At 42.2% G+C, this 22,396-nt stretch overlaps 1 protein-coding gene across 9 annotated transcripts in view; it reads right to left on the reverse strand.

The window, feature by feature from the left end:
• Positions 1–7,339: 7,339 nt before the first annotated feature.
• Positions 7,340–22,396, reverse strand: part of KLHL24 (kelch like family member 24) — a 142,429-nt gene continuing 127,372 nt past the window's right edge. For all 9 annotated transcript variants that reach the window (XM_073360080.1, XM_073360078.1, XM_073360076.1 and 6 more), the window contains 3 exons: positions 17,566–17,754; positions 16,856–17,044; positions 7,340–15,089 (listed from right to left, as the gene is read on the reverse strand). In XM_073360080.1, coding sequence (XP_073216181.1) covers positions 14,889–15,089; positions 16,856–17,044; positions 17,566–17,754 — 579 coding nt within the window. In that variant the 3' untranslated portion in view covers positions 7,340–14,888. The remainder of the gene's footprint in view (positions 15,090–16,855; positions 17,045–17,565; positions 17,755–22,396) is intronic.

Genomic DNA, 22,396 nt, shown 5'->3' on the forward strand with positions numbered 1-22,396 from the left:
TATTTTACATATCAGTGTAATTTCAAAGCAACATTGTCAATTTTTTTTTTAAACAGGAAATAGTGAAAGAGCATCATTATTAAAAAAACATGATTATTTTAAAAAGTACATAACATAGGAAATAAAGTATATACAGATCAAGGTGCAAGACATAAATCTACTCAGGAAATGAAGTAAAATCTTGTTATTTCACACACTGTAATTTGCACAAAAAGTAGTACTCTTCGCTTGTCTGCAAAGACTTATTAGCAGTGAATTGCAGCAAACTCATATTACAAAGATTTTTTTCCTTATAAAATATACTACACTTTGTTTACTGTTTATAGTACTTCACAATATACTAAATGAGAACTTAAATTGTCAGAATAGATCAGCAAGATTAATTTTGCGATGTCCTCTTCTTTCTTTTTTCCTTCTTTCATTTAGAGCCAGATTCAGATACCAATAATCATGTCAAACAGTACCTTGCTCCACAAATAGTCCCATTGACTCCGGAATAAACTGTTACCCAACAGCATTAAAGGTATGAGAATTGGGCCCTTATTTTCTAATTTGCAAAGGGGATCAGCAAAGATTCTGCTGTATTATATGATATTTAGGGCCTGATCCTGCAAACCCTTTAATCTCTACTTGGCTTCAGTAGTCAGGCAAAAAATGTTTTTAGGTTCTGCCCCTCAGGCTCTGATCCCACAATCATTTCTGTGATTAGTTCCAGTGAAGTCAATCAAGGGCAATGGAACAATTCAAATGAACAAATGTTCCCAGGACAGGTTTTTTAGTTTATACCCTTTTCCTCAATAATGTTATCAACCTATTTTAGTTTGGTTTTATTTTCTTTCTAGTCTCCGCTTAAAGGATAAAGGAGGGGGATATATGGGGAGCTGTTGAAATGATTAACATTGTGAGCCTGCTGTTTTCAAGATTTAATGTGTTCTAAGAACAGTTCCCAGATACCTATAAATGTATTTATTTTCATCGCTTTGTAGTCAGCAGTCTGCTCTTTCATGTGAGATTACTTCTGCCAGTGCAGAGCTCACTCATTTTCTGAGTGTTTTAATTCATCTTTAGTGTCTGAGTAAGATTAATTTGGCTCTCACAAATGATGCTGGAAACACTCTGGCCCCATTGTGAAACACTGAGGTAGCAGATACACTGCTGGCATGGCAAACTTGATAGTTCCCATTACCAAACATTTATTTAAAAATGCTATATAACTGACGGGTAAAATACTTAGTCTCATATATCACTAGCGGGCCTGACTCACCTCCACAGAAACAAATGGGAATACTTAAATTTTCTGATGTAAGTTTGAATCAGGCCCTTCATCTGCTCTTGGTTGAGAGCAGCACCAGCATTTACTTTACTCTCATTGCAATATAAATGGTGTCTATTATCAATTCTGCAATAATTGACTGTATCAGCTTTAGATATGACTTGGACTATACTGAGTGTCAGGTTCCAATCAGTGATGGAATGGTATCTTTGGAAGTACAAGCACTGTAAATCCACTTCTTGAAATATATTAAATAAGGGAGGAGAAGGTAATGATGGCTGCTTGGGTCTCAATGAAGTTCAGTAATTTATAAAAATTGTGTGTAGACAAACAGCTCTTGTGTTTTTATTTTTCATAGTTTTTCTACCTTCGTTCAACTTTAGTAATATAATCCACTTACTCTTTGATCCTGGAATCAGCAGTTCTTAAGGCAATATCTTCTATTTATAGATGCCCACACTGGAGATATCTTAGTCTGAATCAAACCTCTAAGAAGTTTGCAATAAGGCGTTAAGGGGTTGGTCGCAGATCTCCTCTTGCCCACTCAGACTCAGGGAGTCAACTGCATTTGCATCCTGAACTCTGAGGGGATGGGGTCTGTGCTGCATTAACTGTTCTATGCTCCTTCTCTTTTAGCCCTGGTCTACACTAGGACTTTAGGTTGAATTTAGCAGCGTTAAATCGATGTAAACCTGCACCCGTCCACATGATGAAGCCCTTTATTGTGACTTAAAGGGCTCTTAAAATTGATTTCCTTACTCCACCCCTGACAAGTGGATTAGCGCTTAAATCGGCCTTGCCGTGTTGAATTTGGAGTACTGTGGACACAATTTGACGGTATTGGCCTCCAGGAGCTATCCCAGAGTGCTCCATTGTGACCGCTCTGGACAGCACTCTCAACTCAGATGCACTGGTCAGGTAGACAGGAAAAAAACCGCGAACTTTTGAATCTCATTTCCTGTTTGGCCAGTGTGGCAAGCTGCAGGTGACTATGCAGAGCTCATCAGCAGAGGTGACCATGATGGAGTCCCAGAATCGCAAAAGAGCTCCAGCATGGACTGAATGGGAGGTACGGGATCTGATCGCTGTATGGGGAGAGGAATCCGTGCTATCAGAACTCCGTTCCAGTTTTCGAAATGCCAAAACCTTTGTCAAAATCTCCCAGGGCATGAAGGACAGAGGCCATAACAGGGACCCGAAGCAGTGCCACATGAAACTTAAGGAGCTGAGGCAAGCCTACCAGAAAACCAGAGAGGCGAACGGCCGCTCCGTGTCAGAGCCCCAAACATGCCGCTTCTATGATGAGCTGCATGCCATTTTACGGGGTTCAGCCACCACTACCCCAGCCATGTTTTTTGACTCCTTCAATGGAGATGGAGGCAACACGGAAGCAGGTTTTGGGGACGAAGAAGATGATGATGATGATGAGGTTGTAGATAGCTCACAGCAAGAAAGCAGAGAAACCGCTTTTCCCGACAGCGAGGAACTGTTTCTCACCCTGGACCTGGAGCCAGTACCCCCTGAACCCACCCAAGGCTGCCTCCTGGACCCGGCAGGCGGAGAAGGGACCTCCGGTGAGTGTACCTTTTAAAATACTATACATGGTTTAAAAGCAAGCATGTGAAAGGATTAATTTGCCCTGGCATTCGCGGCTCTCCTGGATGTACTCCCAAAGCCTTTGCAAAAGGTTTCTGGGGAGGGCAGCCTTATTGCATCCTCCATGGTAGGACACTTTACCACTCCAGGCCAGTAACATGTACTCGGGAATAATTGTACAACAAAGCATTGCAGTGTATGTTTGCTAGCGTTCAAACAACATTCGTTCTGTATCTCTCTGTGTTATCCTCAGGAGAGTGAGATATCATTCATAGTCACCTGGTTGAAACAGGGTGCTTTTCTTCAGGGGACACTCAGAGGAGCCCGTTCCTGCTGGGCTGTTTGCCTATGGCTGAACAGAAATGTTCCCCGCTGTTAGCCACGGGGAGGGGGGAGGGTTGAAGGGGTAGCCACGTGGTGGGGGGAGGCAAAATGCAAACTTGTAACGAAAGCACATGTGCTATGTATGTAATGTTAACAGCAAGGTTTACCCTGAAAAAGTGTAGCCACTGTTTTATAAAATGTGTCTTTTTAAATACTGCTGTCCCTTTTTTTTTTCTCCACCAGCTGCATGTGTTTCAGTGATCACAGGATCTTCTCCTTCCCAGAGGCTAGTGAAGATTAGAAAAAAAAAACGCACTTGTGATGAAATGTTCTCTGAGCTCATGCTGTCCTCCCACACTGGAGAGGTGGCGGGCTGAAGAGAGTAAGTGGCGGGTTGAAGACAGGGCTGAAGCTCAAATGTGGTGGCAGCGTGATGAGAGGAGACAGGATTCAATGCTGAGGCTTTTGGAGGATCAAACCAGTATGCTCCAGTGTATGGTTGAGCTACAGCAAAGGCAGCTGGAGCACAGACTGCCACTACAGCCCCTGTGTAACCAACCGCCCTCCTCCCCAAGTTCCATAGCCTCCACACCCAGACACCCAAGAACGCGGTGGGGGGGCCACCGGCCAACCAGCCACTCCACCACAGAGGATTGCCCAAAAAACAGAAGGCTGGCATTCCATAAATTTTAAAGTTGTAAACTTTTAAAGTGCTGTGTGGCATTTTCCTTCCCTCCTCCACCACCCCTCCTGGGCTACCTTGGCAGTCATCCCCCTATTTGTGTGATGAATGAATAAAGAATGTATGATTGTGAAGCAACAATGACTTTATTGCCTCTGCAAGCGGTGATCGAAGGGAGGTGGGGAGGGTGGTTAGCTTACAGGGAAGTACAGTGAACCAAGGGGCGGGGGGTTTCATCAAGGAGAAACAAACAGAACTTTCACACCGTAGCCTGGCCAGTCATGAAACTGTTTTTCAAAGTTTCTCTGATGCGCACCGTGCCCTCCTGTGCTCTTCTAACCGCCCTGGTGTCTGGCTGCGCGTAACCAGCAGCCAGGCGATTTGCCTCAACCTCCCACCCTGCCATAAACGTCTCCCCCTTACTCTCACAGAGATTGTGGAGCACACAGCAAGCAGTAATAACAGTGGGAAGATTGGTTTCGCTGAGGTCTAAGCGAGTCAGTAAACTGCGCCAGCGCGCCTTTAAACGTCCAAATGCACATTCTACCACCATTCTGCACTTGCTCAGCCTGTAGTTGAACAGCTCCTGACTACTGTCCAGGCTGCCTGTGTACGGCTTCATGAGCCATGGCATTAAGGGGTAGGCTGGGTCCCCAAGGATAACTATAGGCATTTCAACATCCCCAATGGTTATTTTCTGGTCTGCGAATAAAGTCCCTTCCTGCAGCTTTTGAAACAGACCAGAGTTCCTGAAGATGCGAGCGTCATGTACCTTTCCTGGCCATCCCACGTTGATGTTGGTGAAACGTCTCTTGTGATCCACCAGAGCTTGCAGCACTATTGAAAAGTACCCCTTGCGGTTTATGTACTCGGCGGCTTGGTGCTCCGGTGCCAAGATAGGGATATGGGTTCCGTCTATGGCCCCACCACAGTTAGGGAATCCCATTGCAGCAAAGCCATCCACTATGACCTGCACATTTCCCAGGGTCACTACCCTTGATATCAGCAGATCTTTGATTGCATGGGCTACTTGCATCACAGCAGCCTCCACAGTAGATTTGCCCACTCCAAATTGATTCCCAACTGACTGGTAGCTGTCTGGCGTTGCAAGCTTCCACAGGGCTATTGCCACTCGCTTCTCAACTGTGAGGGCTGCTCTCATCTTGGAATTCATGCGCTTCAGGGCAGGGGAAAGCAAGTCACAAAGTTCCATGAAAGTGCCCTTACACATGCGAAAGTTTCGCAGCCACTGGGAATCGTCGGACCTGCAACACTATGCGGTCCCACTAGTCTGTGCTTGTTTCCTGAGCCCAGAATCCGCGTTCCACAGCATGAACCTGCCCCATTAGCACCATGATGCATGCATTGCCAGGGCCCATGCTTTCAGAAAAATCTGTGTCCATGTCCTGATCACTCACGTGACTGCACTGACGTCGCCTCCTTGCCTGGTATTGCTTTGCCAGGTTCTGATGCTGCATATACTGCTGGATAATGCGTGTGGTGTTTAATGTGCTCCTAATTGCCAAAGTGAGCTGAGCGGCCTCCATGCTTGCCTTGGTATGGTGTCCGCACAGAAAAAAGGCGTGGAACGATTGTCTGCCATTGCTCTGACGGAGGGAGGGGCGACTGACGACATGGCTTACAGGGTTGGCTTCAGGGAGCTAAAGTCAACAAAGGGGGTGGCTTTACATCAAGGAGTATTTCAGGTAGGACTTCACGGAGGGTTCCAATAAGAAATGGTGCACCTAAGTTATTGTTTTTATTGGAACAAGGAGGTTAGTCTGGCCTCTGATTGATACCTGGCTAGATTTACCTCGCTGCACCTTCTCTGTGACTGCAGTGTGACCTAGAGGAATGAGTACCCTAGATGGGGGAGGGGGTGGAGGCAAATGAATACAAAACAAATCTGGTCTATTTCTTGTTTTGATCCACTCCATCTATCTTTTACATCTTTGTCTGGCAGCAGACGGTGCAGAAGGACTGCATGCCATCCACATCTCATGGCTGCTCGGCAGAAGATGGTACAATAGGACTGCTAGCCATTCTCATCTCTTGCCTGCCCGGCAGAAGATGATGCAATAGGACTGCTAGCAATCCGTATCGTCTGCCTGCTCACCATAAGATGGTTCAATAGGACTGACTGCAGGACTAAAGAGAATGACTTGATCAAGTCACTCCAAATTTAGTCCCTGCGCCCATGTCTGCCCAGGAGCACCTCGGACATGACGATGACAGCTACCAGTCCTATTGCACCGTCTCCTGCCACAAGGCAATGGGTTGCTGCTACTGTGTAGCAATGCAGTACCGCGTCTGCCAGCACCCAGGAGACATACCGTGACAGTGAGCTGAGCGGGCTCCATGCTTGCCGTGGTATGGCGTCTGCACAGGTAACTCAGGAAAAAAGGCACGAAACGATTGTCTGCCCTTGCTTTCACGGAGGGAGGGAGGGAATGGGGGCCTGACGATATGTACCCAGAACCACCTGAGACAATGTTTTAGCCCCATCAGGCATTGGGATCTCAACCCAGAATTCCAATGGGCAGCGGAGACTGCGGGAACTGTGGGATAGCTACCCACAGTGCAACGCTCCGGAAGTCGACTCTAGCCTCGGTACTGTGGAAGCACTCCGCCAAGTTAATGCACTTAATGCACTGAGAGCATTTTCTGTGGGGACACACACACTCAAATATATAAAACCGATTTCTAAAAAACTGACTTCTATAAATTCAACCTAATTTCATAGTGTAGACATACCCTAAGTGTGTGTGTGGTCTGAGGCTGCATTAAGTGTTCTGTGCTCCTTCCCTTTTAGAGAGAGTGTGTATTTGCACACAAGCATGCACACTGCAGGGAAAGTCATCCTGCCAGAGAGACAGAGGGGAGGAGTTTCAGAGTAGCAGCCGTGTTAGTCTGTATCCGCAAAAAGAAAAGGAGGACTTGTGGCACCTTAGAGACTAACACATTTATTTGAGCATAAGCTTTTGTGAGCTACAGCTCACTTCATCAGATGCAAGCAGTGGAAAACACAGTGGGGAGATTTTATATACACAGAGAACATGAAACAATGGGTGTTACCATACACACTGTAATGAGAGTGATCAGATAAGGTGAGCTGTTACCAGCAGGAGAGAAAAAAAACCTTTTGTAGTGATAATCAACGTGGGCCATTTCCAGGAGTTGACAAGAACGTCTGAGAACGGGGGGGGGGTGAGGGGGGGGGTTGCGGGGAGGAGAATAAACACGGGGAAATAGTTTTACTTTGAGTAATGACACATCCTCTCTCAGTCTTTATTCAAGCCTAAGTTAATGGTGTCCAGTTTGCAATTCAAGAGGTGGAGGGAACTCACCACCAAACTAAATCATCTGGGGAAAACTCCGCAAGGGGGATCTGCAGTTTCCTCCCTCCCCAACGAAGCCCCTCCTGTAGATTCTTCCATGGGTTAAGCACAACGCACAAAGCAATATTCAAAAGACAAATGTTTATTAGATACACAGAACTTAATTTAAAAAAAAGAGAATTATGCAAGAAATACATTTAAATATAACAAGTACATAACATGTTATTGAAATTCTTTGCTACATTACAAAAAGGCATCTTTTTCCACTGCCAACATAATATGAAGATCTCTAAAACTGGGTTTGTGCAAGGTAATATTCAGCTGATTCTGGTACATGTTAAGTGGTCTGTACTTTTGTTCAGATCTGATTTGTGCTGTACCAATTTGTTCCTGAAAACGACATTAGCTCTTGGAGGAACAAAATGTTTTACTGTTCTGTACATAAGGAAACTGGCCAAACTCCCCCCACCCCCCACCAAAAAAAACCCCAACCCAAGCGAAAACAAAACAACAATGAACTGCTTCCAAAAAGGAAAACACAAAACATAACCCCAGGTGAGGAAAATATATCTGTTGTTTAATGGGTGTATTCTCTTTCCCTGGAGAGGTAATGCCTATTAATGTGATTCAAAGTTATTATGTGGGTGTGCACTGAAAGGAGAATAGACCCTTATGTCATGTGCTCACCCATATGAAATGCATACCAATACATCTTATTCAAGTCTCTTGGTCTCACTTATTGCCATGCTGCATTATACAGTTGCTTCATATTACATTCTTTGGGGGGGAGAGGGGAGGGAATTGTGTTGTCCTAAACAAGATATTTCTGACAGAAATTTCAGCCAATGTCCTGAACTAAGATACTAATAAAAAATGCACTGTACACATTAAGGACAGTTGGCTAAAAACAGCAACATTACTCTCCTTTGTCACAGTGGGAGTTCTGGAAACAGAAAATAGAGAATGGAAAAAGCACACTATTACATCCCCCCATCAAATAAATCCCCCATCACTTTTTAAAAAAACAAAGTTTACATATTCTGCATAAACTGATTTAATTGTGCTTTAAATTAATGAATGTATAGATTGCTGTCATTGACAAGGACATTACTATTCTGGGCAGTAAAACTGACAGTCACAAAATATTCAGCAGGAACAATATAAGCTCAGACTGAAAGTAGATGAAATATTAGTGAGTTCAAGGCACACATATTTTGGTAACTTTAAACACACTCTTTTCTTTGGAACCAGTAGTACAAAAGAAGCTGCAATTACATATCTGCCACCATCACTTAAGTACAGCTACTTACATGCTCCACACAGTGACTTTACCTATTTATCATTTTTGTAAAAGATCGTCATAAGCAGTATCATAAAATGATCAGAAAATGTAATCACACACACATAATACAAACACACAAATCATTAAAAATATTGACTGAAGCATTATGATATGATAAAGAGGAGAATTTCCTGTAAATAAAACTCTCAGGCAATGTTATCTATGGATACACACTCCTAAGTTACCTGGACTCTTGTACGTAACATCAGTTATGAAAAACTGCTGCCATGTGTTGTTAGTGCCTTAAGAACTTGTGACTGACAAATCTGACCTGGAGGGACAATGGGAGGCTGGCTACTATTTTTGCATTAGTATTGATTGAATCTAGACATTCAGAAAAAGCTAAGATTGCAGTGGATTTTTATAGAGGCTACCTGAAGTCTAGTCTATGTAAAAAAAACCCCAAACTTGTATGTAAGACGTGAATATAAATATTTGGCTCCATGCCAGATATCAAACTTCTACATAAAATTATACCTTGCCTAACAGATTCTCTTTCAGTACATAGGACAGAGACTTTTTAATCAGACACACCAGCCAATTTAATTTGTACCTTCTCATGTGCAAAAGAGTCTAAGTTCAAATGAAAACATCTGCTTTGCTTCTGAATGACAAAGTCTAGCAAGTTTTATAATCCTCTTGAATTGGCTATTGCCATCTTCAACAGTAAAGAAAATGTTGTCAAAATTGAGCAAGTAAGAAAACTCAACCCTTCTGTCTTTCCTGAGCTTCATCACTACAAGGATCACAAGTATATGAACATGTGCATCTTTTTCTCCGAAGCTGAAGATAATGAACAGCTAAACATGATGCCATTTTGTTAAATGAGTCAGTATCTGAGATCATGAACTGTAAGAATGTCTAGAAAGTCCTGGTTAGAGCAACCTCAACTACCAAATGAATGCACTGGAATTTATCTGTTACCTCTCCCACCCATCTATTCAGATTCTATTAATTTTCTTCTGAACTGGAAAGAGAATTAGTTTATAACTCCATCGCCTCCCCTTTATGGTAGGGAACAATGAAGGCCCAGTGCACCATCAACTCATTGTGGAGGAGGAGAAGAGTCTTAAATAGTAAGAAATTGATTATTTCTCATCTTGGGTCCTTGCACTTATCCATTTAAGCAGGATAACCTGACTAATCACACAAGATAAGGCAGTGAACTCAGTCTGTCTTCTAGAATAGCTAACAATCATCAGTGTCTCCTGCTTTCAAGCACAGATGTCCAAAGTTTCCTCTTTGAACTTCTCCTCTGTGAAGATGAACACTTCCTTTTCCTCCATCGTCAGCCTTTCCCTGAAGCTGCAGAGTGTTGAAAATCCTATAAAAATTCTGGGTGAATTAATATAGGAGGAGTCCATATCAACCTCTCCTGAGTTAAAGGCATCTGTGTGCCAAGGACTAAGAATATCAAAGCAATTTTTAATGCTGTTGTATTAGTGGATGAGTCAAAAATCAGTAATATGTTGAACTCCCACTGTTAGAAGAGAAAACATAGTGCTTAATCCTTGGATCATATAGGATGCATACACTGCAAGATGAACTATCAGATGGTACAAATGGAAGAGGTCCCACAAGTTCAGCCAACCCTGAAGGCATATGGGGTATGAAGGAACCGACCAGAACACGAGCAACTGCTAGACTCTAGGAAATGTAACGTGCTGATGACTATAAAACTGATGTCATGCATGGTGTGTTTAAAAGCAAAAGGTTGTAGACCTCTCTAGGATGCACTACTCAAATTATTTAGATGGTACCTTCTTGACAGTCAAGTTGCAATTAAGTACCAATGTTCTTTTCAGTCAATGCCAAGATTCTGAAGATTGGCGTGACAAAGCTCATGAACATCAAAACTCAGAAGGAAAATATTTAATCTAGCTTCTTTTAAAGCTATGAGAATTTAAGGAAATTACTTATCTCTGTTAGCTAACTATTAGGTAAACTCTTAACAGTGAGTTTTTAAATAGCTGGAACAGCTAGAAAAGATTTTGCCTTGCTTCCCAAGCATAGCTATTTTGAAGTTATATCCTTGAGCAGATCTCATTCCCTGGGAGCTAGCACAAGTTGTGACTTTTCATCATGAAGAGCTTTTGATTACACTGAAAGGCACTTCAGTATTTTCTCTCAAGGAATGCAAATCGATTTTTTTTTGTCCATCAGGGCACGTAAGATCCAATCCAATGGGTTTGCATCATGGTGAATCTTTGAATCCATCTGTCCCTAAATGAAATATCTTGGAGAACAAGTGACCCAGGAAAGTGGTTCCATATATAATAGATCCCTCTAGAACATGTTAGATTTTCAATAACAAGTAGTTTTCTTTTACATTTTAAAAATTATTTTGACAGAATGGGTGATAACTTCAACTATATTTGTACTGAGTCAAAAATATAAAATATTGACTGTTCACTTAAAAGAAATTACTGCAAAAATAACTTCTGCCATTTTAGCTATACTCAACACACTAATTCTTCCATTACTGGTACAGGGTCTAAAAAGCTGCATGCAAAAAAGTTTCTTCTACATCTAAATGTCTGCATTTACTGGTACAGTAAACAGCTACTTTCAAAATTAATATGTAACAGTAACAAGATACATGTAAACAGTTAACATAGAAAAGACAACATTCTAGACTATACACTGAATCTTCATACACATGGAAAGCAATGTGTTTGTATTTACAGAGTCTTCTGAACACAAATCAAAAGTAATCGCCACACAAATAACATTATATATCTACAAAATAAAAAACATTTCAGAACAGCTTACTATAAGGATCAACATTCAGTATCTTAATACAAAAAGGAAGGAAGTTGGGGGAAATGGAAATCTATCTTATTTCTAATCAGGTGCTCCTTCCATAATTACATTTTCACTTACAATGATGCACAAACTATTTACCATGTTACTACAAAACAGTTACTGTGCAACTACCATTGCTGTCAATGGACCTTATTCACGGGTGCTGGAATTATATTTTCAAAGTCAGGCTTGGTGAACCGGGAGCCAAGAAACCCAGAAAAGGATTCATTTATCTGATTCACTTTTCTTACACTACTCCATTTCCTCCAATTTAGGACCACCTGGGTGTATATACTTATGGACTGATTCGCTAGTTACCTCAGTAATATGCTGTGACGTTACTGACATAAACTGGGACCGTATAGATCATTGTTGCAACCAAGGTCCTGTAGTGGCACCAAATATTGTATAAAGGGGGTCAAATGAGGTGTCTAAAACAAGGTTATGGTTTGCTGGTTATGATTATGTGATCTATATGCATGTATCATTTTTGTATTTAAAGTTATAAGTATTGGCTCTATACTGTCTGTATTTCAAACTTGTGCTCTGCTTCTGGGTGATATCTCAGACAAGTTGGTGTCAGCTCTGCCTCGCCTGTTTGATGGCCCATTAAGGATCATCAGATATACAACTGACCCACTGAGAGAAGGCAGACATGCCATGGGACTCAGCAAGGTATGCAGGGACATGCCTATCGACTGAACTCTGAGGTTTTTCCATGCCATATGATGGACAGCTTGTCTTTGGAACAAAGAAAGAAAAATCACATGGCAAGAGATTATAAAAAGCTGCTGCAGCTCCTCCATCTTGTCTTCAATCCTGCTTCATACCTCTGGAGGAACTTTGCTTCACTGAAGATTTGAACCAAGGACTGAAAGACCCATCCCAGCTGTGGATGTACTCCAGAGACTTGATTTGAACCTGAAGTTTATTCTATCACTGCTGCAAGCCTGAACCAAGAACTTTGCCATTACTGTATGTAATTGATTCCATCTAACCAATTCTAGCTCTCATCTACATATTTTCCTTTTATGAATAAACTTTTAGACTTTAGATTCTAAAGGATTGGCAACAGCGTGATTTGTGGGTAAGATCTGATTTGTATATTGACCTGGGTCTGGGGCTTGGTCCTTTGGGATCGAGAGAACCTTTTTTCTTTTACTGGGGTATTGGTTTTCATAGCCATTTGTCCCCATAATGAGTGGCACTGGTGGTGATACTGGGAAATGGGATGTCTAAAGGAATTGCTTGTGTGACTTGTGGTTAGCCAGTGGGGTAAAACTAAAGTCTTCTCTGTTTGGCTGATTTGGTTTGCCTTGGTGTGCACAGAAACCCCAGCCTTGGGCTGTAACTGCCCTGCTTTAAGCAATTTGTCCTGAATTGGCACTCTCAGTTGGGTCCTGCCAGAATCAGCATTGTTACATATGCATATAATTTTATTTAATCAATATACCTAATATACACTATCAGTGTTTGGTATTTTGCTAGCAATTGAAGTCTGCATACATTCCTGAGGTTACAAAAGAAATGGCACAATGCGCAGTTAACCGCTCAGTGCTCCTTTATAATGTCACCACTAACTCAGTACTGAAAATGATGACTCTCTAAAGGAGACATATCCACACCAAGAGCCAGAATACCCATTTAATGGAAAAACGTGTGGGAAGGAGATGGAGAAGAAATTCCAAGGAGAACAGATTATGTTCCAGACATGTGGTTTGCTCCTATTTCCTACAGACTGAACAAAGAGTTCAGAACCTATAAATCTCCTGGGTCTGCTAGAGATTAGGGTTGTCCTTGAAGAGGCCCTTTGTGTTCATCTGCTCCAGTATTGTCTGTTTTCCCGGCTGGCAGCTATCCTCACAATTCCTCATAAAGGGAGTTCAAGGTAAAGAGAGGCTTTACGGGGATAGAGGATATGGTGTCACTCCCTGCCTTCTGGTAGGAAATTGGTGCATGGAGCAAGTGCCCCTTCCACATGCAAACTCCAAAGCGCTATGTACAGATTCATGAATTTGTGCCCCAACTATACAAGCATATAGTTCTGTTACAGAGATCTAAGTAGGAATTGGAGGAATATCTTCAGCAAGATTTTCAGCTTCATTGAAAAGCAATGGGCCAAAATTTGGGAGGATATTTTGGAAGTCTCTAAGCCTTCAAAATTAAAACAAGTAAAAATATGCTACTTTACAGTCATTTGGCTAAATGGACAGGTCCCTGGGTAGTGTTCTGGTGATGTGGGGGAACTGTCAGGTCCACACATGCCCCCTATAGGGTTTACAGGAGCTCAATAGCGCTGGAAAAGGTGATTGTCTGAAAAATCTGTAGAAACAGAGTTGGCAGATATCCTGGAACTTTGCATAAATGAGGTACCACAAAGATCAATTTATAAAACAGCAGAGTTAGAAAGACCCAGGGACTACAGGCCTATCAACACAGAGTTTACACTGTAGAATTCATGAAGTTAGAATATCCCCTTGACTAGGGGTCTATTCATGCAGAAGAATGATGAAAGGTACCTTGCAGTTAGCAAAGAACGATACCAGGAATTAGCTGACTTCAGCTCTACAATTTAAGGAGGTCAGAACTGGGATATAAAACTGCTTCACAAAAGTGTGCCTATGCTGCAAGGGTCATTATTTTTTCCATATGCATGTAGTCCAGTATTTGTAGGACTTCTAATAAATTATTAGCAACACTAAGGTCTGTTACTATGAAAACGATAGTTACTGAAACTTTTTGCAGTAGCTCAATGAACAACCATGATGCCACTGTATTCCCTATCCATTTACAGAGGAAAATTATTTCTCAAAGGTTTTAATATTTATTTCCTATGAAGCATTACATTAAAAAAATTCTATAGTAGTGGGTGATCATGAAATAAAGTCTATTTGGTAAGCCAAGCAATTTTCTGATAAAAGAACATCAAGGTGGGTGAGATAATATCTTCTATTGGGCCAACTTCTCCTGGCGAGAGACAAGCTTTTGAACTTACACACCAACAGAAGTTGGCCAATAAAAGATATTACCTTCACCCACCCTGTCTCTCTAATATCCTGGGACCAACATGGCTACAACAACACTGCATCATGCCTGTTAATCAGAATGATATGCACTCTTTTAAACTAGCACATTTTTTGTAGGTCGACTTGGTTAAATATTTTCAGTTAATAGACTCTGAAATAACTGAAAAAATAATACAGACATCAATCCTTAAGATATAGGCACAGCTACTTGTGAAGGCACATTCCCTACACAACATACAAGATTTTAATTACTGATCACAAAGAAGGGGAAAACAATGTAAATATTAGTTCACGGCTATCATGCGAGAAATGGCTGAACAGTTCATGGATATGTTTGTAGATTTTTTTTACCTTTTAATTAATTGAAAACATTTTGTTTTAAAAGGCACATGGATATTTAGTTTCATATGGCACTGAGGGAAAAGCCAGTTTCCCATTTTAGGAATCTTTGAAATCCTGTCCTGTACCAAGGCACTGCATTCTTTCATAAGATTTCCTTTCTTTACAGTTTAAAGCCTTTTTCATTGTATCTATGAATAGTCACACAGCCATGATACGATACTGGCCTGGGCATGGCTGCTACTCCCGTGATGATGCCTGTTGCAGGATCATAACAAAGAATGGTGTCTGTGGCTTCTCCATTTTCTCGTCTTCCACCAAGGATATAGATTTTGCCATTACACACAGACATGCCACAGTTTTCCTGTTTATCAAATACACAAACAAATGCATGACTATTTACAAAACCCAAACCCTATTCAAGGTTGGAGAGATGGTACAGCATTTTGGCTACCAAAAGGAGATAGCTTGGTGCTATATTATTTCCTTCTGTTACTGCCCACTGGAGAAAGCAGGACCTTTGCTCTTCTGGGGGAAGTAGCAGCATGATAATCCTGAAGACTTGGGCTATTCAGGCATCAGGCCTATGAAGGGTTGAAGCAGCTAAGTGTGGCTGATTCAGACTCTGTACATGAGATATCCAGCATTTGGGGATAGTACAATTAAGCAGCTAAGATAAGAAAACAGTGGAGAGAATGGAGGGATTGAAAGAAGAGAGAAAAGTAGAAAGACTAAATGTAGCAAATGTGGAATGGGAACAGGGAGAGAGGTTAAAGGAACAGAAGTAGGTAACAATTAGTGGTTAGAAAAAGGGAAAGGAAGACAGACCCAGGGATAGAGTAAATAAGAGACAAAGAAAGGAGATGCTGGGCTCTAGAGGAAAAAAGGGAGGCTAGGAGTTATTTTTTCCTAAAGGAGAGACAGAAAGAGGGAGTCAAAGCAAAAACACTATGCAGAAAATGGTAAAAGGAAGAGATAGAAAGTGGGGGGAACGGGCAGAAGCAGATCTCTTTTTCCCCTCCATTTTTCATTAGCAGATTTTCAAAAAATATGAAAATATGATGAAATTTATTGCTAAAGCATGACATATAAATAGTATCCCAAGGGGAAGGACACACACTGAAATTCTGTTCAGAAGGCTCATTCACACATTGCTGTGACACTGCTCTCTGCTGCTTTTAGATCTAAACAGACCAGTTTTATGCTCTCTTTAAAACATTTTCCTACAACATTTTGTAGTTCTGATCAATTTCAAGGAAACAATATTTTGACTAAGCGAAAGGATCCAATTTAATTTAGTATAAATCCATGTTTGGATGTGTTAAATTGGGGTAGTGGTTTCCAATCAGTAGACTGCCCATTCTAACATACTGGCACTCACCTGAAGTGTTACTTTTAGATATTTCACGGTTTGTTTGAGTGTCTAGCCTATAATGAGTAAGGATACAATTTTGTCATGGAGGTCATGAATTCTGTGACTTTAACAGACCTCCATGACTTCTTTGGCTTCAGCCCCCACCAGAGCAGCAGGGCTGAAGCAGCCATCTGGCCCTGCTGCACGAACAGCGCCAGGGCTGGAGCAGCAGCATCCAGGGTGGACTTCAGGGCTGGAGCAACCACAGGGGCTGGGCTGGAGTAGCAGTTGGGGGCTGGAGCAGTAGCTGGGGGCTGGGTGTGGAGCAGAGGCCAGGACTGGGTCCTGGGCTGGAGCAGTTGCCTGGGCTGGAGTAGCAGCTGGGGCTGGAGCACCGCCCAGACTAGAGCAGTGGCCAGGGCTGGTTCAGCCCCTTGGGGCTGGAGCAGTGGCTGGGGCAATGGCAACGGCTGGGGCAGCCACCTGGGGGCTGGTTTCAGCCGCCAGGGGCCAGAGCAGTGGCCAGGGCTGGAAAGTCAGGGACAGGTTGTGGGCTTCCATAACTTTTTGTTTATTGCCCACGACCTGTCCGTGACTTTTACTAAAAATACCCATGACAAAATCTTAACCTTAATAAATGAAAAGCTAAAACTAGTGAATCTGAGAGATGTAATTTAACAGAGTTTCATATCAAACTCATTTCATATTAAATTATTAATACAAGGAAGATAAAATACATTTTTTAGACGTTTCCAAGTATTTTTAGTGTTTATTACCTGTCTGCTGAATGTATTCTGTACATGCATCCAATAATCCTCAACTGGATCATAGCAGTAAATTGCCTTGGTGAGCCCTCCCGCAACATAGATTAGATTGTTTAGAGATACAGCTGTTATGCATCTCTTTGCAATGGGGATAGTTGCACGGAGCAACCAAGAATTAGTATCAGGATCATATGATTGAACCTGAAAACAAGTAAACACATTTTAGGTTTAACACCGCAACTGAACAAAAATCAAACTTATTATCTGAGGTACACACAGAAGTTTTGATTCAAAGAGATTAAAGGTAACTATCTATTTGGAGTGCTTCACAAAAAACCCAAAGTAACTCAAGATATTGCTATGTCAAAAACATACACCTTGTTCCTATTGTACATCTACAACATTAAAAACAAAAAATATTAAACAGCAGTAGCTTACATAATAAATTATATAGTATATTACATTATTTACTTAAATATGCAGTTTCATTAAGAACTTGAATAGCTCTTAATACACAAAGCGAAAGATGATGTGACTATGACAAAGACTGTATTAATGGCATAACTGTGCTTTATTTAATTAGCTTTTTCTACTGTGAGATATATACTTTGCATTCAGACAATAGACTGGGCCGGGAGATTTGTAATTCAGTTGAAAAATCTCTCTGTATAATTTACATTTTTAGCAGTATTATTAAGATACATAGAAAGGAAATAACTAACTTTGTCAGAGCACGTGTTGTCATCAGGACCTCCACCAATCACAAACAATTTGCCTACACAGCTGGTTACTGCTGGAGAACTCACTGCTTCTTTAAGTGGAGCTACCTCTGTCCATCGATTGGAAAATGAATCGTAACATTCTACACTGCTGAGTCGACTTTGCCCATCATACCCTCCAACTACATACACCTATCAAAACAAAGAGAAAATAGCATCTTCTTTATCTTTATCTTCAGTTTTAATTAATCAAGTATAGGATTAAACTCATTCAAAGCTTCAGTGCCTCAGTTCTGTTTTGCTGTCTTTTTGAATGCATAGGTTTTCCCCCCAGAAAACTTCTATGCAGAAGAAGAGGAATATTGCCTTTTAAGATACTGAGCTAAAGAATCTCAAGAGAGCAGCCATACATTGGTATGTAGGGATACTGGAGCCAATGGACACCTGAACATATGTTACAAATATGGACATTAGATTCTTACTTGAACATGCTCTATAAGCAATCTCTATGATTATCTTCACTGATATTACAAATTATATTCAGAAATAAAAAAAACTCCATGTTAACTTAACGCTTTTTTCCTCAATTTTTTACTTCTTACTTTCCTACTGTCTAAAATGACATTCTTTCCTCTGATTTACTTTTTGATCACATATTTTCTTACCTGGCTGCCTATCACATAAGTTTAAGAAAAAGAGACTCATAAGAAAGTAAGAATGGCCATACTGGGTCAGATCAAAGGTCCATCCAGCCCAGTATCCTGTCTGCCGACAGTGGCCAATGCCAGGTTCCCCAGAGGGAGTGAACCCTAACAGATAATGATCAAGTGATCTCTCTCCTGCCATCCATCTCCCCCTCTGACAAACAGAGGCTATGGACTCCATTCCTTACCCATCCTGGCTAATAGCCATTAATGGACTTAACCTCCATGAATTTATCTAGTTCTCTTTTAAACCCTGTTATAGTCCTAGCCTTCACAACCTCCTCAGGCAAGTTCCTTGCGCTGTGTGAAGAAGAACTTCCTTTTATTTTAAACCTGCTGCCCATTAATTTCATTTGGTGGCCCCTAGTTCTTATATTATGGAAATAAGTAAATAACTTTTCCTTATTCACTTTCTCGACACCACTCATGATTTTATATACCACTGTCATATCCCCCCTTAGTCTCCTCTTTTCCAAGATGAAAAGTCCTAGCCTCTTTAATCTCTCCTCATATGGGCCCCATTCCAAACCCCTTTTCATTTTAGTTGCCCTTCTCTGAACCTTTTCTAATGCCAGTATATCTTTTTTGAGATGAGGAGACCACATCTGTATGCAGTATTCAAGATGTGGGCGTACCAAGGACAATAAGATATTCTCCGTCTTATTCTCTATTCCTTTTTAAATGATTCCTAACATCCTGTTTGCTTTTTTGACTGCCACTGCACACTGCGTGGACGTCTTCAGAGAACTATCCATGATGACTCCAAGATCTCATTCCTGATTAGTTGTAGCTAAATTAGTCCCCATCATATTGTATGTATAGTTGGGGTTATTTTTTCCAATGTGCATTACTTTACATTTATCCACATTAAATTTCATTTGCCATTTTGTTGCCCAATTACTTAGTTTTGTGAGATCTTTTTGAAGTTCTTCACAGTCTGCTTTGGTCTTAACTATCTTGATTCATAAATATATTAACATTATCATATTGACAAATATACTGTCTCTGCTCAATTTGTTCACCTCAGGTCAATCCCAACTTGAAGCAGGTGCTGTTATCTTTAAGAAGTTACATACTACACTTAACTGATAAGCGTATATATCACCACTCACACTCATGAATGAAACCTGTTCATAAATAAAATAGGCCTTTGGAAATGCAGCAAGAATAAGAGTTTCTTTATTGATTTATATTTTGATTTAAATGTTCAATATACATGCAGAATATTAAATAAAAAGGCCCTGATATTCTGCTAAAGTCATGATCAATTTGAATTAGTGGCTGCATAAGTGAAGGATTTGCAGATAAAAATATCTGAGGTCCAGTTTTATTTTATGTATCAAATCACTGTTGGACACATGCTTAACCTCTGTGTTTATGAAGAGGTGTAATTTGCTGCTCATTTGTACCCATAACATTTAATCTCCTTTTAGTTCTTCCACAATGTACCAGAACAGTGCTCCATTGCAAAACAAACAAACAAAAACAGTTACTCAGCTTCTCCTAACTGTTGTTCTTTGAGACGTGTTGTTCATGTCCATTCCAATCAGATGTGTAGAATGGACAAGAACAACACATCTTGAAGAACAGTTATGAGAAGCACTTCTTCGAGTGCTTGTTCATGTCAATTCCAATCAGGTGACTCCCAAGCTCCACCCCGGAGATGGGGTCGGAGTTAAGGAAATGCTGATTGGAGCACGGCTCTGCCAAATGCTGCATCATCTCTAGTGTGCTGGGTAATAGTATAATGAGCGGTGAATGTATGCACTGAGGACCACGTTGCTTCCCTGCAAATTTCTTGTTATCGGGACCTAGGCCAGGAACGCTGTTGACGAGGCCTGTGCCCTCCTGCAATGTGCTGTAAGTGCAAGGGCTGGGACCTTAGCCAGCTTGTAGCATGTGTGGATGCAGGACATGATCCAGGAAGATACTCTTTGAGATGAGATAGGGAGCCCTTTCATCTGGTCTGCTACCATTACGAACAGCTAGTTCAACTTCCTGAACGGCTTAGTGTGCTCGATGTAGAATGCTAGCGCTTGCCAAACACCCAATGAGTGTAGCCTCCGCTCTCGACTACTGGCATGAGGCTTAGGATAGAAGACAGGTAGAAAAATGTCTTGGCTAGTATGAAAGAGTGACACTACCTTGGGAAGAAAGGTTGGGTGAGGCCTGAGCTGCACCTTATCCTTGTGGAAGATTGTGCAGGGTGGATTGGAGGTAAGGGCCTTTAGCTCTGACATCCTTCTAGCTGATGTGATGGTCACCAGGAAGACTACCTTCCACGATAGATAGAGAAGGGAGCAAGTCGCTACTGGCTCAAAAGTGGGCCCCATTAATTTGGAGAGGACAAGATTGAGGTCCCATACTGGGACAGGCTGTCTGGTCTGAGGATGTAGGTGTTCCAAACCCTTGAGGAAACGGTCTACCATGGGGTTAGCAAATACCAATCGACTGGACGCTCCTGGGTTGAACGCTGAGACAGCAGCGAGATGTACTTTGATGGATGACGCTGCCAGTAATTCTTGTTTCAGGTACAGAAGATACTCTAGAATGAGTGGTATAGATGCCTGTAGTGGTGTATGCTGCTGGGCACACCAGCAAGTGAACCTTTTCCACTTAGCTAGATATGTGGCTCTAGTAGATGGTTTTCCTACTGCCAAGTAGGACCTGCCTTACTGGTTCTGAGCACAGAAGCTCCATGGGGTTTAACCATGAAGCTTCCAGGCTGTGAGATGGAGGGACTGGAGATCCAGGTGGTGAAGGCAACTGTGGTCCTGAATGATCAGATCGGGATTCAGAGATAACTCAATGGGATAGATACAGTTCCAGGAGGGTGGTGTACCATTGTTGTCAGGGCCACCAGAAATACCCCTGCTCTATCCCTGCAGACCTTGAGAAGTATCTTGTGCATGAGAGGAATCGGGGGAAAGGCATACAACAGGCGGCCTCCCCAGGGAAGCAGAAATGCGTCCGTGATTGAACCAAGACTGTGATGCTGGAAGGAGCAGAACATTGGACACTTCCTGTTGTTCCTGGTTGCAAACAGGTCGAACTGGGGAAACCCCCACCCTTGGAAGATGGAGTGTATTACATCTGGATGGATGGACCACTCATGATTTTGGAACTATCTGCTGAGGTGATCTGCTAGTTTGTTCTGCACTCCTGGGAAATAGGACGCCTCCAGGTGAATGGAGTGGGCTATGCAGAACTCCGACAGCTGGAGGGCTTCTTGACATGGGGGGAAGAATGGGATCCACCCTGCTTGTTGAGGTAAAACATGGCAGTGGTGTTGTCCGCCATGCACTGACCTCGTAGCTGGGCCTGCAAGGTTTGGCATGCTAACCATACTGTCCTGAGCTTCTTGATGTTGATATAAAGGGGAAGCTGCTCCCATGACCATAGGCCCTGTGTTTGTAGGTCTCCCCATCCCAGAGCCAATGCGTCTGTTACAAGGGACAAGGAGGGCTGGGGGCTGTTGAATGGAACTCCCTTACAGACTGCCCGGGGGTCGAACCACCATTGGAGGGACTTGAGTACTTGCCCTGGCATCATGAACACTACATCCAGACTGTTGCGTCCCAGGCAGTAGGCCGAAGCGAGCCACTCCTGGAGTGGCCTGAGCCTTAATCTGGCATGGTGGATCATGTAAGTGCAGGCTGTCATGTGGCAGAGGAGACTCAGGCATCCCCTTGCTGTGGTGGTCGGGAATTGCCTGAGGCCTTGAATAATGTCTGTCATGACCTGGAATCAGGTCTCTAGCAAAAATGCTATTGCCCATACTGAGTCCAGCAGCGCCCCGATGAACTCTACTCCTTGGGTCGGTGACAAGGTTGACTTGTTCACATTGAGGAGAAGACCCAGTCTGTTGAAAGTAGATCTGACTAATTGGACTTGAGACTTCACCTTCTCACTGATGTGGCCCCTGAGCAGCCAGTCATCGAGGTTTGGGTATACCTGCACCTGCCTCCTTTGAAGGAAGGCTGCTACGATGGACATGCACTTAGTGAACATTCAGGGGCTGCTAACAGGCCAAAGGGGACAACTGTGAACTGATAATGTTTTTGGTCGACCACAAACCAGAGAAATCGTCTGTGTGCCGGTCAAATGGCTATGTGAAAATAGGCAACTTT

Source organism: Lepidochelys kempii, chromosome 9 (genome assembly GCF_965140265.1).
Source record: "Lepidochelys kempii isolate rLepKem1 chromosome 9, rLepKem1.hap2, whole genome shotgun sequence".
NCBI lineage: Eukaryota > Metazoa > Chordata > Testudines > Cheloniidae > Lepidochelys > Lepidochelys kempii.